The sequence below is a fragment of the Siphateles boraxobius genome, unplaced genomic scaffold (assembly GCF_051911475.1).
Source record: "Siphateles boraxobius isolate OS27281-9 unplaced genomic scaffold, OSU_SipBor_1 9, whole genome shotgun sequence".
Lineage (NCBI taxonomy): Eukaryota > Metazoa > Chordata > Actinopteri > Cypriniformes > Leuciscidae > Siphateles > Siphateles boraxobius.
Genome location: NW_027509219.1, coordinates 26475847 through 26493094, shown reverse-complemented (window position 1 = coordinate 26493094; position 17248 = coordinate 26475847). Strand labels below are relative to the sequence as shown.

Below are 17248 nucleotides of genomic sequence, written 5' to 3'. Positions count from 1 at the left end.
GCAGCCCGTGCTAAAAATACATCAGCTTCAGTGCGGAATGTGTGACTACAATGACAGCTGACCTCTCTGAGGATCTGTTCTGTACCTATAACAGGGTGAAGTCATGGCCGATTACTCTCTTCAGACAACAGCTGCATCAAGACTCATCTATATGTTCTTATATCTATATATCTCATCTATATCTTTATCTACATCTTTCCTTTTCTATATTATATCTATCTTTCTAAACTTAGATCCGACAAAACTAGATAATGTCATGTTCTGTAAAGAAAATACACGAGTCAGTGAGATTTTCAGAAGATCTCAGACTTTTACTCCACAAGGATGCATTAAATTGCTAAAAATAAGTGACAGTAAAAATATGTATAATGTTTTCCATTTCAAATAAATAAAAATAATTTCTTTAGAAATTCATCAGAGAATTCTGAAAAAAAGATAATTTTTTAAAGCAGCACAACTGTTTTCAACATTGATAATAATAAATGTTTCTTGGGCACTAAATTAAAGGATCATGTGACACTGAAGCCTGGCTGCTAAAAATTCTGCTTTATTATAATCAGAGGAATTAATTAAATGTTTTAATATATTCAAATAGAAAACAGTTATTTAAATTGTAACAATATTTCCAAATATTACTGTTTTTATTGTATTCTTGACCCTAAACCTTTGAAAGGTAGTGTTTCAGATGCATACATTTAAAATATAGCATAACACATATTTAAAATGGGCAACTTTAAATGATGATTGCATAGGATTTTTTACTCTCTGGAAAGTGTGAGGGCTTTTCCTCCTTTTATCTTTTGTGATTACGCACCTGATATAATTTGGCCTTCATAATGCCTTGATTTGTGTGTGGTGAAGATGCTCAAAGTAAGTAGAAAATGTAAAGCATAGTAGAAGCAATAACTCTGAACACTAAAATGAGCCAACACAAATTTAATAAAAAAGGTTCATATTTAGAGAAAACAGATATCGAATCAATTAAAAATTCAGTAAAACAAATATGAAGCCATTTTTTCTCAGTACTTACTGCGCTTTGCCTCTGTTGGGCATGGGCAGTTTATGCAATGAAATTAGTGGTAACAGAATTTCTTAAATTCACCCTGAGAATGTCTTCATAAAGTTCTTTCCTAAATTTCAGCATTTCCTCCAGGTTCTTGTTCTGTAGAGTTTCCTGTAAAGAGGTTAGTGTGGTATTATTTGGAAGAGTGAATTTGGTTCCACTCTCCAATGCCTTTACCATCCTCAGTGACATCACAAATGAACCCTTTAAATCGGAACACAATGGGAAAAGGCAGGCGTTCCACAAACTGCACATGGATGTGTCTCCTGAGAACCTGATCCGTTCGAGACACAAGCCCCAGAGTCTAACACAATCATCCAGATTAACCTTACGCAAACTCAGAGCTTTCATATCAGCAGGGCTGGATACATTTCTCTTTAGATCATCTTGAATACCAAAAAACACAGTCACAAAACCTGCTTTACCATCCAGGTTTACAGACAAAGAGTGCATGAAAGTGTCACTTGGCACCGTTATATCCGTGCCGATCCAGCATCCGCTGATGATGGATCTAGTACCCACTTTAACCTTAGTATCCAGTCTGGAGTATTCCACGACACTGCCCTGGGATACGGTCACAGTGGGATGCAGGATGCTATGCATCACGCAAGCTCTAGTTTTCTCTAATGGCTCCAAGTCACACACACTGAAAGTGGCAGAGAGAAGGCCAAGTTCATCTCTGAGACAGGGGTCAGCGGTAAAGTGGAACAAGTATTCCTCTGTGGTGCCGACATGATAGAACTTGGAGTTGTTGAGCAGGATGACGTTAAGTGCTGTGCCTTTGAGACGACGGAAAATCTTTCTGCGAATCTCAACGAGACCTTTTTCCTTCTTTGAGACGTTGGCTGTGTTTTCTGTGTAATCCACAGTAGCTTTTCGTCCCAGAGCTTGAAGAAAGTCCCCATAAGCATCGATTTCACATGTGAGAGGGCTGATTTCACTTAACAAGGTCAGCAGTGTCATAGCAGTCCCGTAATCAACATAATAAGTGCTGTCGGTGTAAACAAACTCCTCTCCTTCCCGCTTGCATACTGCGTTGCATATGCGCATCTTTTCGATGTTTGGCTTATGCAAAAATTGAGAGGAATTTCTATATTCCATGTCACAGATACTGGGCATCTCTGCTGGTTCTAGAACAAAAACTCCATGTGTGGTCCCAACAGAGAGAGGGGAGGGATGCGCTAAGGCAGTAAAACCTGACTTATCAAACACAACGTTTTCTTGTTCAGGAACACTATAGAGCTCTATATCATCAGCACAGGTAACCAGAATTCCTGGCTTCATGTGTGAAGGGAAATCCACATACATTGCAAGTTTAAGCTCCAGCATCTGATATAAAGGCTTTCCCAGGGGTAAAGCTGTGAATATTTTACCCAGGGCACTGGCATTGGGTAAACGTTGACTGAATCCTCCTGCATACATAACAAAATGAATAGATAGGCAAGTACATAACACAATTATTCAAAATGATATTTTATGTCAATTTATTTATTTATTAAATAAGACGATGTGTAAAGCAAGATAATGTACAGTCAGCCAGTCATTATCACAGATGTGACACAGAATAACCCATTTTTAGGATAATCTACAAGACCCCTCAGTTTCATTTTGGAGTTTATTTTGCCCTAACACCTACTGTACATTATCCTTTCCAAACACTACCATTCAAAAGTTTAGGATTAGTAAGATATGTTTTTTAATTAATGCTTTTATTCAGCAAGGATGAATTAAATTGATATGACAGCAAAGGCATTTATAAAGTTACAAACATTTACCATTTTAAATAAATTCTGTTCTTCTGAACTAAGAATCCTGAAAAAAGGATCATGTTTTCCACAATAATATTAAGCAGCAACTGTTTACAAATTTAGATAATAATTATAAGAAACATTTATTTAGCAGCAAAATCGGTATATTAGAATGATTTCTGAGGATCATGTGGGACTGAAGACTGGAGTCATGATACTGATAATTCCATCACAGGAATCAAATCAATTTTTACAATTTTTTTTTTTAAATTGTAATAATGTTTCACAACATTACTGTTCATTTAATCAAATAAATGTAGCTTTCTTGAGTATAAGAAACTTAAAAAAAAAAAAAAACTCTTACTGACCCAAAACCTTTGAACGGAAGTGTAAGGCTCATTAACAATGAACAAAATTCAGGAATGAGGGATGATAATTAAAAAAAATTAATATAGTACCTGCATGAATTAGGATGACTTTAAATCCAGACAATGACTTGCCATATTTATCATGAAGAAACTGCAGTGAATGTAATGTGGACCCACCATTACCTGTATGGACAGATGATGAAACGGTTCTTAACAATGTGCTTGAAATACAATTTAAAAAAAAGTTTTTATATATCGCACCAATCTTGCATCCTGGAGGATCTGCAAACACATGATAACTGATGCCAAGGGGCAGTTCTTTCCTTTCCTTTTTCTCAGTGATCTGAATTTCATAAGCAGACCTCTGGTTCTCATCCACGGCAGTAATGACCACCAGATCCCAGAATTCATTAGTCTGAACTTCTTTACCTGTGGACAGAAAATTAATAACTTTTACTCTTGTCAAAGAAGCCCTCATTAGCTGCAGACAACTGTCAATATTATCAGAAACAAAAAATTACCACAGTATTACCATGTTTATTTGGACATGTATCACATGCCATCATGGTATTCCAAGGGATTGTAAAGAATACCATGTAAATACCATAGTATACGAATAAGGCAATCACTCAGTAGCCATATCTTATATACCATACCACCACTGTACCATGGTACCATAAATGTACAACACAAGTCAAACAGCTTTAAATTCTATAGAAAAATCAGTTTGAAGATATAATGTAAACTTTACCTCTCAACTGGTTGAATTTTTTTATTTTCTCTTTGGTGGATTTTTGCAGATGAACGTTTCCACGTTCTGCCATTGTGAGACCAATCAAATCCACTAACTTATCTGTCTATATAACTACAAAATATTACTAAACTTTCAACCAACGACAAATATAAATCAAACCGACAATCACTGATAACAGATGTAGGGAAACATATGCGAAAAATAACGACTTAATTGCCGTTTTGAAAAGTCAGAGAATCTCACTTAAACTTGTGTTTACGTATGCACTTCCGGGTTCCTATCATGTGACAAACGAACTCTGACGTCTGTGTGTTTTTTTTTATCGCTCTCTTCATCAAAATCATTTACGTTAAACTGAATTAATAAAATATTTAACGTCCCGACATAAAATTAATATTCTTTGTGTTTTATTTGTAATGTAGTGTAAGTGGTTTGCAAGAAAATGTTTGGAGAAGATTTTTGTATTTCCAACCATTGTTGTCATAGCAACTTTTATCTTGCTTTCATTCAGCCAACAAAAGAGTACAATTGAGAGCCAGCTCACAACCATGGTAAGAACAAACTCAACAGCAGATTGAGATTTGAACAGTTTAATTTCAGTAAAGCATATTATGTATTTGGAATAGTACTGTCATCATGCAGTGTTGACAATAGGCCTAATTCTGGATGTTTCCTTTAGAAAATGGAAAATATATGATTTTCAAAAAGATGTAAAAATGAATTCACTGAAAGCACACTGGGCCTATTTGTTAAACTGCTCCCAGTCTCTGATACTGGATCATGGCTACTGGACATCAGAGGGTGAGAAAGACCCGGAGGACATTATGATGGTCAGATTAAGCAGTTTGCTTTTAAAGAGTCTGGATCATATTGGATCTTGCAGAGCAATGAGGATTTGCATCTTGGCTGACAACTTTCTGACCAGGATCGAACCTCTGATGGCATGCACTCACTTGGTGAAGTTAGATTTAAAAGGCAATCAGGTATTTACTTCATTTAATTGAACTCTGAATATTTGATTCACTTTTTTTAAAAGGGATAGTTCAACCAAAACTAAAAATTCTGTTATTAAAATTCTGTTACTCACTCTCATTTCGTTCCAAACCCTTACAACTTTCGTTCATCTTTGGAACACACCTGACATTTTGACGCTTCAAAAAGTTCATAAAACTAATCCATATGAACTGAGCGGTTTAGTCCAAATTTTTTGACTTTATATGATGAACAGATTTAATTGAGGCCTTTATTCACACATTGATCAGTGAACATAAACAGAAGCTTAACCGAACCTGCTTGATGCGTGAGAACAAACCTCTTGAGGAAGCTCAAACGTGCTGCGTAACACAAGAATGACCCTCATTGGTTCTCGCACGTCAAGCGAACATGCTTGAGCTTCCGTTTACCACAACTGATGTGTGTTGATGTTTATGTGAACATATGTGAAGTTGATTGTGAGATGTGAATAAAAGACCAAATTAAATCTGTTCATCATATAAAGCGATCAAGTCTCTTCGGAAAATTTGGACTAAACTGCTCAATTCATAAGGATTAGTTTTACGATCTCTTTATGAACTTTTTGAAGCGTCAAAGTGGTGGTTGCGTAACTGTCAATGGAGGGACAGAAATCTCTCTGATTTCATAAAAAAGATATTCATTTGTGTTTCGAAGATGAGCGAATGTGGTTTGGAACGACATGAGGGTGCGTAACAAATGTCAGAATTTTCATTTTTGGCCGAACTATCCCTTTAAGGAGAACAAATCACTAATAATCATCTTTTTGCTCAGATCGTTCAGCTCCCTGATGCTTCATGTTGGAGTCATCTGAAAGAATTACAACTTCTATATCTGCACGACAACAACATGTCAGCCTGGGACAATATTAAAGGCCTCTCGGGCTGTTTAAACCTGACTGCTTTAACTCTCTATGACACCCCACTCAGTTTAAAGAAGAACTACAGGCACTGTCTGGTCAACAACATATGGTCACTGAAGGCCTTGGACAACTTTGTTATCTCTGACGAGGAAATCATCCAAAACTGGTCCCTTCCCTTACATTTCAAAGCAATGAAGCAACACTTTTGTGTCAGTCTGTACCCGTCTACAAAGTCGGTTAGTGCTCATTATTTTCTTCTTTGTTTGCTGTGTTTACTGCTGTGTCCAAATCATATTTTGATGTTTTATTTTTCTTCAGGATTCATTTGAGACAGAGATGAAAGCTGTTTATAAGATAATAGCTGAAATAAACAGGATTCAGGCCTTTTATTCTCCTACGCTTATTGTACAGCGCTGGATCCGAGGCTATTTAATTAGAAAAAGTCTTGGGTAAATATGTTATGTTGCAGAGTTTTTTGATATCTTGACATTTGCTAAGCAATATTTTATGCTTTACTAAAATGTACAGAGCAATTACCTACCAGTAGAGATGTTATTTGGGATATTTGTTCAGCGGGTCTATAGAAGTTGGTTTTAAGAAGAATTCTGCATTGTCAGACTTTGCAGTACAAAGAAACACACAGCGCCTGGGAAACCATTCATTTCCACCTCACCTGTGAGGGCAGAAAGTGAGCAGCAACCATCTCAGTCTCAGAAAACCATGGAGGACACAGATGACTACCATGAGCTAGTATGTATAATATTTGACTGATGTACTCAACCATTTAAAAATGTAGGGTCGGTAAGATTCTTTTAATGTTATATTTGATAATATATTTGATTAAAAAACAAAACAGTTAAAACAGCAATATTGTGAAATATTAGAACTATTTAAAATAGCTATTTTCCCTTTGAATATATTTGAATTTATTCCTGTGATGGCAATGCTGAATTTTTAGCACCATTAATCCAATCTTCAGTGTCACATGATCCTTCAGAAATCATTCTAATATGCTGATTTGCTGCTCAAGAAATAATTATTATTATTATCAATGGTGAAACCAGTTGTTCTGCTTAACATTTTCGTGGAAAACATGAAAAAAAAATATTTGCAATATTTTTTGATGAATTGAAAGTAAAAAAAAAGCAAGAATTTGAAATGGAAATATTTTGTAATAGTATAAATGTACTCACTGTCACTTTTGGTCAATTTATTTGATTAATAAAATTATTCCTTTCTTTAAAAAAAAAAAAAAAAAACTTACTGACCCCAAACTTTTGAATAGTATCACATATACTGCATATTGTTAATTAGTTAAAAATGTGTGCTTTGTAACTCGGTGCTGTATTCTAACATGTAGTAATGTTTGTCAGCCAAAGGAAAAGAATATCAAAAGGCTTCACGTAAACCTTAATAAGCTGATGCAAACTCTCTGCCCAGAGGTAATGTGACAGTATAAGTATTAACACTTAACACTATATCTAAAAGTATACTGTTTAGTAATCATGCATTGGTCACTTTTACACAGGTTTTTGAGGAAGCTACAAATGCTGAATCATTTGATGGTCAACAAGGCATGATAGTACCGTACAACAGCCCTAAATGCAGAAGTCTGAAATCTGAAGTCCAAATAAGCACATTCGACCAAGGTACAACAGAGTTTACGCTTTAAATAGCTTTCTTAAATTTTATTCACCAATAGCCTGTTTTGCATGTCCAGATACGAATGTGAATGGTGACCTCTGTAATGAAGAAATTGAGGAAGGAACCTTTAATATTTTGGGACTGAAGGCTTTGGTCCACCAGAGTGAGCCACTTAGTGACATGTTGTGGTCACGTAAAGCTGCGGGACAGGACATCCGTGAGGCTTTCAGCCATTTTCACACTCAGAGATCTGGTCTACAGCCTCACTCACCTGCCATTACTTCAGGGAAGCGGCTGATTGGTCGTTGCCATGACAACATCAGCCTCAACCCCTTTAAAGTAATTGAAAGAGCCCATCAAACATTTGACGAGGCCAGAATACAGAAACATCTTGCAGAGAAGGTAACAGAGCACCACGTTGACCGTGAAGTGGCCAAAGGCCGCAGATACGACTTCATGGAGGCTTGGAAGACAGACGTTCGTCTGCGTCAGGAGCGTGAAATGGCTGAAATGGAGAAAACTCTAATTTTACAGAGAGCCAAGCTGGAACGGGACGTCCATCATGCACGTCAGAAACATGCCCAGTTTCTGGAAGAGAAAAGGAGGAGGATCCAGGAGCAGAAGATGGTTTGCAGGTTCAGCCAACAGCACATCTCTCTAACGAGGGCTGTACTCCGATATAACACATGGAAACGTGCTAACCAGCAATAGATGCATGAATCCTATTAATAAAACAGTTTAACATGGAACATGACATTTGAATGTGTTAGTTTGAACCCCTTGTGTAGATTCAAAAGCAGATTTACTATAGGCTACTATAGTATAGAATAGTATCATATATTATAGTACTCACCTGAAGATGTCTGCAAAGGTTATATAAATTATAGATAATGGGATATGCTCCTCTTTTTAAAATCCAAAAAATTACATAACAGGGATCCAAAAATAAACTCCTAATACACAACCACCCCCGTCCGCCAGTCACAGGTCAAGAGTAACTAGTATCAAAGCCACAGTATAACTTTACATAACAAATAATTCCACACTGAGTCATCATTACACTCATTAAAATAGCACTTAAGAAAGATGAACTGAATGGCATGTTTTAGCTGGAGAACAGAAGCAAGAAGCAAGTCAAATCATTGCAATTTTTCATAGTATAACACGAGGATCTTTAAATCATCTTTTAATGCCAAAACCAATTTTGCTTAAGAACGAATAAAGATGTACTGCACTAAATTGCTACATGTAATAGTATTAATGAAAACAATATAAAAATGTGTATCCCATGTCTTCACTTAGTCCAACAAATCAGGAAAGTGAAATTCAATGCATTGTTCTGGCCTAACATAAAAAGGTATAGAATCTAACATTTGTAAATCACTAGACTGAAAATCTATGCAAACTTGATCTAGACTGAACTTGTTACAGGAAGTACCTCATACCAACCTTGTCACCTATTTGAAGGTTATTCATGTTATTTTGAGTAATAAAGTCATTGAGAAGGACAACAGTGCAATATACTTAGTCTTCTGATAAAGGCATCTGTAGAGATTTGTACATGATTGCACATAACCCTGAATTCTAGCTTATAGTCAAGAAGGTGAATATATATATATATATATTAAAAAAACTGTTCTTTAAATAATAATAATAATATTCATCATGTCTACATTATAAAATAATGTGTACTATATTTACGATCTGGTGTTTTAACAGAAAAAGGATCATGAAAACTATGCAAATAACTTTTTCTGAATTCATACAGAAAAAGTGTTTTATGTACCAAACAGTTCATGATCTTTTATACTTAACTCAGATGTGAAAGTCTATGCCATCCCAATTCTACAGTGAAGTCTTGACCCAAACCATTTTTTTTCCAGAAACAAAATCAATTACTGAATAGCACAGAATGTCGACTTGAACTTCTCCCTGAGTTTTGTCACAGGGTGGAGGTGGGCAGAGAAGCCAGGCTGTCTTTATTCCCCTCCAGGAAAGCGCTACATGAGGCAAATGTGCTGTAGAAGCTGGAAGAAAGCCCAGCGATGTCAGTGGAGATATAGGGCAGCACGCCAGGAGTGGCCTGGTTGTAGTAAGAAATCTGAGAAAAATGCATACATAAGCATGTAAGCCAGACACACTTAACCTTTAGTACTTTAACACCTATGTGGCAGAATCAGGAACCACTCTAAGCAGTTTCTAAACATGAGTTATAATAAATGGTGTTATTGGCTAACGTACACGCATATTATTTCAGTTAAAGAGATTGTTATGTATAAAGCTGTGTTCATTCTTGAACTTGGACTCATTCAGCCATTCAGTATAAGTGTCCATTAGGTTTTCTGTGTATTTATTACCTTTGTGAAAGCGCTTTCCTCTTCCCAGATACTGAACCCAGCACAGAGCACCTCTCCTCTGTTGTAGTCTTCAGTAGGAGGGTACGCAGGCAGGGTAACAGAACGCAAGGCAATCAAGTAAGGATCTCTGAAAAGGACAAAGATATAATAACTTATGTTATATTGTCCTTTGGAAAGGCAAAACAAAATTCATTCTTTAGGAGTTAGAGGTTTACCCAGAATCACAAGGGCGCCTCCTAGAGGCCAGGAGGATGAATTCCTGGACTTTGCCTCCTTTAGTCACAGAGGGGGTGACAACACGGTAGATGGTGTCGTCTTCATGTGGGTCGGTTATCACTTCACACTCTCTGTATCAGAGCATATTTATTATGTTCAGTTATAATATTAGTTCTACGTTAAGTAATTTGAAACTGGCTGATAATTTAGCTTTATCTACAAGATGACCTGAAAGAAAATTCAGTTGTTGCAATATAGTACATATAATTCAACATTTTGGTCATATTGTTTATTTGGGAAGATGAATAATATAGTGAGATGTAGTAATTGCAAATAATTGAAATGTTATGTTAATGAGCCATTCTCATAGGATTCCTCACAGTCATTTTGATGCAGCAAAATACATTTGACATACTGGTAGTGGTGGTCCCATGCCTTCCTTCGCCTTAGATCAGACAGTAACAGAAACACCTGCTCGGCTGCCATGGCCACATGGGTCTCCACCTTAAAGCACAAAATCTGGTTCTCCTCCAGCGTGTATAAGCTCACCTGGGCACAACGTTTCAGCTCATAAATTTCTCTCAAGCCTCTACAGTATTTTTGACCGATCAAGTCACCCATGTAATCTCAAAAGGACAAAATGAAAACTTTAAAAATAGGGTTTACAAAGATTATCCACCTTGTTTTTCTCTGATGTCAAGACCCAGTTGGTCCGGGCAGCTAACATTTTCAGTGCTGAAACATTATTGTAACTGAGGTACATCTGGCAAGATATGGAAAAGTCACGTGTTTCAGTAAAGTATTTTGAGTATATCCATGACATGTTTAGCTCTTAGAACAGGTTAATATACCTGGTTACTTGGGTCCCAGGGAACTGAGAGTGGAACCTCACTTTGCTTGCAGGATATTATGTACTTCCTGTAAGAGGAGAGCATACTCATGTGATTAGTGTCACATGCTGGTCTGCCATGCAGGAAGTTTTATTTCTGTAAAGTAAACTTTGAATATGACATACAGCCAGAGCTTATAAATAGCATATGATCATAAAAATATGACATAACGGCCTGGTTTCACAGGCTTAGATTAAGCCAGGCTTAAGTAGCGTTTATAAATGTGAAGAAAAAAATTTTTATCTTGAGATGGCAATGGCAATGACATATTTTAAGATATGACAGAGCAAGTTTTTTCAGTTAAGACAGCTCAAACATGCATTTTAGTCTGGGACTAGTTTGAAGCCTTGTCTGTGAAACCAGCCAAACCTGTTATAAAAGAGACAATCTACAGGATCCTACCTGTCGAGGCGGATTTTCTTTCTGGCTATTGCTTCCTGAAAGCGCCTCTTACCATCCTAAAAAGACAGGATGAGAAGATTATGATTTCTAATCTAAAATATAATAAGATACGGTTTAAAAAACGGCATGTTTTCATGTCAAGGAAGCACTATATACAGCACTGATTCTGTTTCACTCTCTTGAACCCATCCAACAAACTCCTCTGTCAACAAGTTTAACTTATCCACCATGTGAGGGATTATAAGAATGTTACAGCGCTCACCACAGGCTCAGGCCGTATCCTTGGCAAAGTGCATGGCTTCCTGTCATTGTCCAAGACCTCAAAGTTCATGAAGGCAGTGTTGATGTGTCGCAGGGGTTCTCCACCCTGATAGGCCTCTGCACACACTCCCACCTCCATACTGGAATAGCAAACACAACATAACAGTTGTGCAAGGATAAATCAGGCTTCTTGATTCATGGATGATTCATGGATTCAAGTGATACTGGGCCATAGCTTTTATTGTATGATACTATAAAATATCTTATAGTTTTTTTAAACTGTTTTTAATAAAATAAAATAAATATAATACTACACAATATAATAATAATAGCTGTTTTCTATTTTAATATATTTTAAAATGTAATTTATTCCTGTGATGGCAAGTTTTCAGCATCATCACGAGAGCACCACGACGCATGCGTTGATGTTGGAGATCAATATTTTGTAAATAGACCCATAGAGTGGCAAATTCAGTTGTTTTTTTTCCACACAAAAAACACTTGTGTCACTTTATAAAATTGAGGTTAAACCACTGGAGTCACATGGATCACTTTAATGTTGTGTTTACTACCTATCTGCGGCTTGAAAGTGGTAGTTGTGTAGGCTATCAATTAAGGGACAGAAAGCTCTCAGATTTCAATAATAAGACCTTCATTTGTGTTCAGAAAATGAACAAATGTCTTACAGGACTGGGACGACATGAGGGTGAGTAATTAATGACAGAATTGTTATTTTTGGGTGAACTAACTTCCAAAAAAATCCTATTAACACCAAACTTTTGAATGTTTGGGGTATTCGCCTCAGTGGTCAGCACAATTTTTATCTTCATATAGTGGTACCTTTTCTTGAAAGCATTGTTTACGATTGCCTTCAACACCAGTCTGTCTCCAATGTGGGAGGGGCCACGAAAGTGGAACATGTCTATGCTCCGCAGAATTGGGTGAGCATTACACAGACGACTAGAGGAAAAAGCATACAGAGTATAATGCACCAAAACACCAATGATTTATCTACAGGCTCTAATTATTTTTCTCTAATAGAATGTAATAGAATATCCTGAATGAGTTTTTTGTCATCAGATTCAACTGTAGTAGAACAGTGACTGTACACCTGGCAGAAATGGTGGCTACATTCTCCATCCAGGCCATGATTTGTCCACCAAAGGTGCTGACCTGGTGATTGGCATGAGGCGGCAGCACCAGCTCGACACTTTCTACCCGAGTTCTCTCTGCAGGCACCGCATCCTGGTAATCTAGATGCTCACTCACTGACAAAGAAATAGAGCACCACTTATCAGAGCTATTGCATCTTCCACTCTTATTTATTCTACACACTTCAAACCACGTGACCCTTTGAAAGCGAACGGTGAAGGTTTACTGCACATATACATGCTTAAATGAATGTTGGCGGAATACTCATGAAGAGACACCAAACAAACCAAATGACACCTTTAATCAGGAACACAACTTCTGATTCATGACTCATTTCCCATGGCCTCTCTTCAAAGTCTTGGAAGTAAACAAACACACCAGGAGAGAGTCTCTGCTCACCTGTCTGAGAGGAGCAGCTGCTGAGGAGGTCGATAATAGTCTCTGCGTGGATTAGTCTCATCCTCCTGCGCTCGGCTGCGAGGCTGTACTCCATCTGCTCTGCCTGCGTGCGTGCAATCGCCTGCTTCAGCTGTACCTGTGCAAACCCAAACACTGCACTGATCAATCATAACTCTAACAAGACATGGAGCAAATCCGAGATCTTCACAGATCTGATTCAAAGGTGTGCCTAAAAATATTTGTTTCAGTGACGTTTCTTACCTTTCCTGCTTCTGTACGACGGGCCACAAAGGTGGCAAAAGCGTGGCAGACCTTCCACTGTCTGTCACTAAAGAGATCTTCACAGCTCACCGAAATACCAACCTGTGACAAAGACCGACATCATCAGTCACACATTTGGTTTTATTCATTTAGCAGAAGCTTTTGTCCAAAGTGAATTACAAATCAGATACCATTGCAAGTAATTTATCATAAGAGTCAGCAATATTTAAAGTACACAATGACAAGTTTCCAGTATAAACTAGATTAGCGCACAAGCTAGAGCAGAAGTGAAATGCAGTGTTTTGGTTGTTTATTAGTCAATGACCAAAATTCTACATGTTAATACTATCAATAGATGTTTGATTAATAAAATCATTTGTGCTCTCTAATTTGCGCTAAATAGTCACCATTATTTAAATAGTGCTTTATACAACACAAATAGTTTCAAAGCAGCTTTACAGTGATAAACAGGAAAATTATGATTCAATGACGCAAACAGAATTCAGTTATGGTCTAAAAAGACAATAGTGTCATTGTTTGGCTAAAATCAGTTCAGAGTTGATTCAGTTTGGTTCAATAACTCTGTAAAGTTAATCCATTGTGAAATTAGTTCAATTTAGCTATAAAGCAGCAGAAAAAAGTGATGTCATCATCCAGCTCAGTTCAATTCACATCCAATTGTGTCAGTGCGGTGAAATCCATAATATTGCTGAATATTAAGTGAGTATTAAATAGCAGTATAGATCCCACAAACCTCCATGCTGGACGTGAAGGCTCTGTTGACTTTGGCTGTAATGTTTACAACCTGTCCAATCCTGAAGAAGCAACAAAACATATAATCAAGTAAAAAATTGTTGTTTCAATTTGTAGTAAGTTCCTGTATATGTTTTTACCCTATGGTTGTTTCAAAGTGAATGTCATCCACTGAAGCTGTGATGCAGGAGCAGCCAGCATGTCTTTCAGCTGGAAACAAGAGAGCAAATATTGATGATTATTAAATGCTTACACCCAAAGCAAGCATTTAAGCAGGTTCTTCTGGAAACGCAAGTAGGTAATTCTGAAGGAAGAAATAAGGTTCTGTGCTTCCGAATGAAGAGAAAACAAACAGGCCAGCGCAACTCTTTTTGAGCAACATGAAGGGAAGCATGTAAAGCTGTTACCAACCACCATCTGTGCTTTTCACAGTGCTACAAAGGGTTAGCCACAGAAATGCTTTTGCCTTTTATCAGCTAAATATGATTAAAAATCATTCCAACTGCAATTAAACTTTCTCACCAGCCCGTTACTCTGTTTATTCACGGTAAGAGGATGGAAATCACAGTCTAAACTGTAAAGACTCCTCCATCTGCGATGTCTAATGACACTTAGTACAAGCATATGGTGTGGGGGTGTTTACATGAATAACGGAGGTGACGGCAATGATTCAGAGTGAAATTAAATCAACTTAAAAAATGTACTAGAACTAGTTTTACTGGATCATTGGCAGGGATCAGTTGTGTGCTGAATTTTAAAAATAAAATAAAATAAAACAATCATGGTTTTATTTAAACAGTGACAGCAACTCCAAACAGAATACCCCAAACAGACCTGACAGGCAGGCGGTGGAGTCCATCCACTTGAGCAGCTGCCCAGAACTGAGTTCTCCACAGTGGTTTGCATGGCAGGGAAGGACTATCTGGCTCATCTTTACTTCAGTTGGGTTCCTATACAGCTCCCCATTCTCCAGAATGAACATGGGCTCTGCCAGCAGCATAGGGTCCCTGGTCTCACTTGCCATGACTAGGGCTCTGCTGGACAGAGCAATATATTTACATATTTGGCGGTAATCAAAATCATTGAATATCACTGGCTTGAAGCATATCAGGAAGGTGGAAGGTCAAAAGTTCTTTAAGGCCATCCTCTTATATAAAGTTTTCTTGTATAAACATTTGCTTGAATATCAGGACAGGTAACTGTTGTAATTTTCAAAGGATTCATGGTGAGGTCAAGGCACATTAAGTCATCACACAAGCTCATGCTTCTTTTAAACCTTTTATATTATCATATGTTATATTATCATATGTGATTCCAAATGCATGTTATACAGTCACTAATTGTGGCCTGTCCATTTTGCTTGTTATTTTCATGAGTCACAGCAATTGTGAGTCAGTTCAAAAGGAATTAGTCATTCCAATTTAGTTTAAAAAAAATAAGACTACTTGAAAGAGCTACACTTGCAACAGATTTATAATCAGAGAAAATTCCTTTTGGAATTACTGCAGACCCTAAAAGAACAGATTATTCTGCATTAATACAAATTAGTATTGTATTGTATTGTAAATTAAATCAAACAAAATTAAAAGAGATTTTTTTTTAAAAACATCAAAAAAAAAAAAAAAAGTTTCTATCACCCAAGCAGTGTGTAGCTACCCAATGAATTTCAGTTTATTTTCTAGGTGCAATAACCTGCACCAGTTAGCCAAACACTATCTTACAGACTTACAGACTATATATATATATATATATATATATATATATATATATAGTATATTTCGATGTATAAATATAAAAATTACAATATGCATGTTTTGTGTAAACGTCTATAAAATAAAATAGAAAAACAAAGTAATTAAAATTATTGGGAAAACATTGAAAGACGCATTGAAACTAAAGTAGGCTATAACAGCAAAACAATATGAAGAAGAAGAATTGGAGCCAGATCAGAAACAGGACAAAGCCGTTTTTGTCTGAAAAACTAGGCCTACGTGCCATAACGATTAATACTCTTAACTCGTTTCTGTTTGTAATTAACTCAAGCCTGTATACAGTCAAATATTATAGAGACATCTAATTACAAAACATGTTACAGCTGATATGCCGCAATAGAGTTTTCAGGTGGACTTTACAATTAAAAATTCAGTTTGCTGTTATTCAGCATCAAAACGCAACTCCTGTTCGGTTTAACCTAAGGAACACTTGTTGTGTCAGACAAAGTGAGCCATGACCTCTAACAAACACTGGACTGGCAATAACCTGCTGTCAAACGACATAATTTTGCTCATTCATAAATGGTTTTCATTGTTATGAGTTAAAGTTATTGGGAGACTACATAAAGTTATTAAATAATACATTATTATAGACTATATTATTATAGGCTATACAAACTGTTGCATATTAAGTATTTTTCTAATTCAAGACAAAAAAACAATATATACACGATTATTAATTGAATTGCATGCATTTATCTGTTGATTTTTATGAAAAACATGATTAGCCTACGTTTGTCAAAAACGTAAAAAAGTTTGCACAGCAGGTTATCCTGTGACATTTCAAGTGTCTATACTGCGTCTGGACCAAAATAGCCTTGGGAAATTAGCAAACTTACGTGAATAGATGTTAAACCACTCTCATTTGCACGAAGAAAGAAACGTTCTCTGTGTGGTGCCTGAATCTTTGCAAGATATATGAAGATAAATAAAAACACATTCTTATTCCCAGTCAAACAAAGTGTCCACTCTGCGCTCTACTGTTCCCATAGCCCAATGAAGTTACAGTGACGCCAGAGACGCCCAGAAATGTTTTAAGGTAGACTGAATCCATTACTCAAGATCAACTCTCTGACCTTATGGAAATTAGGGTGAAATAACAGGCTAACAATAGCACATTTTAAAAAATATATCACGAAACAAATATAATCTGCTTACAGGGTTTTAATAGGCTAATTTAAGAATTTGTTAACAGACCCGAAGCCAATATAAACATGTATATTTGTAATCAGCCTACTTACAAAGAATCTAAATGTATTTCAAAGAGTGCAATTATGATTAGGCTAAGTCATGTAAAGTTCATATATAGGCTATAAATAGGCTAACAGAAGTTAT

General features: G+C 36.6%; 3 protein-coding genes across 4 annotated transcripts; 1 reads left to right on the top strand and 2 right to left on the bottom strand.

Annotated features, from left to right (window-relative positions):
• Nucleotides 1–921: 921 nt before the first annotated feature.
• On the bottom strand, nucleotides 922–4222 carry fpgt (fucose-1-phosphate guanylyltransferase). Its single transcript, XM_077222935.1, has 4 exons — nucleotides 3931–4222; nucleotides 3441–3608; nucleotides 3270–3362; nucleotides 922–2475 (listed from the first exon to the last, which is right to left on the bottom strand). The coding sequence occupies exons 1-4, from the start codon at nucleotides 4001–4003 to the stop codon at nucleotides 1061–1063; spliced, it is 1749 nt and encodes a 582-aa protein (XP_077079050.1). The 5' UTR covers nucleotides 4004–4222; the 3' UTR covers nucleotides 922–1060.
• A 157-nt stretch (nucleotides 4223–4379) lies between these two features.
• On the top strand, nucleotides 4380–8955 carry lrriq3 (leucine-rich repeats and IQ motif containing 3). Its single transcript, XM_077222938.1, has 8 exons — nucleotides 4380–4484; nucleotides 4613–4916; nucleotides 5719–6042; nucleotides 6125–6255; nucleotides 6424–6556; nucleotides 7180–7248; nucleotides 7335–7455; nucleotides 7527–8955. Exons 2-8 carry the CDS (start codon nucleotides 4650–4652, stop codon nucleotides 8159–8161), a joined length of 1680 nt encoding a protein of 559 aa, XP_077079053.1. The 5' UTR covers nucleotides 4380–4484; nucleotides 4613–4649; the 3' UTR covers nucleotides 8162–8955.
• A 302-nt stretch (nucleotides 8956–9257) lies between these two features.
• acot11b (acyl-CoA thioesterase 11b) lies at nucleotides 9258–16882 on the bottom strand. Of its 2 annotated transcripts, none has more exons than XM_077222936.1 (16): nucleotides 16753–16882; nucleotides 14976–15178; nucleotides 14282–14351; nucleotides 14143–14203; nucleotides 13389–13490; nucleotides 13128–13263; nucleotides 12688–12844; nucleotides 12417–12536; nucleotides 11578–11716; nucleotides 11316–11371; nucleotides 10875–10941; nucleotides 10703–10786; nucleotides 10439–10572; nucleotides 10023–10154; nucleotides 9808–9934; nucleotides 9258–9551 (listed from the first exon to the last, which is right to left on the bottom strand). In XM_077222936.1, exons 2-16 carry the CDS (start codon nucleotides 15163–15165, stop codon nucleotides 9393–9395), a joined length of 1734 nt encoding a protein of 577 aa, XP_077079051.1. In that variant the 5' UTR covers nucleotides 15166–15178; nucleotides 16753–16882; the 3' UTR covers nucleotides 9258–9392. The 2 variants fall into 2 exon arrangements, with proteins under 2 accessions (XP_077079051.1, XP_077079052.1); XM_077222937.1 differs by having other exon boundaries at nucleotides 14976–15175; nucleotides 16753–16797.
• Between the last annotated feature and the right edge of the window lie 366 nt (nucleotides 16883–17248).

Coding starts and splice junctions, on each gene's coding strand:
- acot11b (XM_077222936.1), bottom strand. CDS start 15,165: ATGGCAAGTGAGACCAGGGACCCTATGCTGCTGGCAGAGCCCATGTTC. Junction 11,717..12,416: donor AACAATGCTTTCAAGAAAAG/GTACCACTATAT, acceptor TTGCTATTCCAG/TATGGAGGTGGGAGTGTGTG. Junction 9,552..9,807: donor AGGAAAGCGCTTTCACAAAG/GTAATAAATACA, acceptor CATTTTTCTCAG/ATTTCTTACTACAACCAGGC.
- lrriq3 (XM_077222938.1), top strand. CDS start 4,650: ATGAATTCACTGAAAGCACACTGGGCCTATTTGTTAAACTGCTCCCAG. Junction 4,917..5,718: donor TAGATTTAAAAGGCAATCAG/GTATTTACTTCA, acceptor CTTTTTGCTCAG/ATCGTTCAGCTCCCTGATGC. Junction 6,043..6,124: donor TGTACCCGTCTACAAAGTCG/GTTAGTGCTCAT, acceptor ATTTTTCTTCAG/GATTCATTTGAGACAGAGAT.
- fpgt (XM_077222935.1), bottom strand. CDS start 4,003: ATGGCAGAACGTGGAAACGTTCATCTGCAAAAATCCACCAAAGAGAAA. Junction 3,609..3,930: donor AAAATTCAACCAGTTGAGAG/GTAAAGTTTACA, acceptor TTCTGTCCACAG/GTAAAGAAGTTCAGACTAAT. Junction 3,363..3,440: donor TCCTCCAGGATGCAAGATTG/GTGCGATATATA, acceptor CTGTCCATACAG/GTAATGGTGGGTCCACATTA.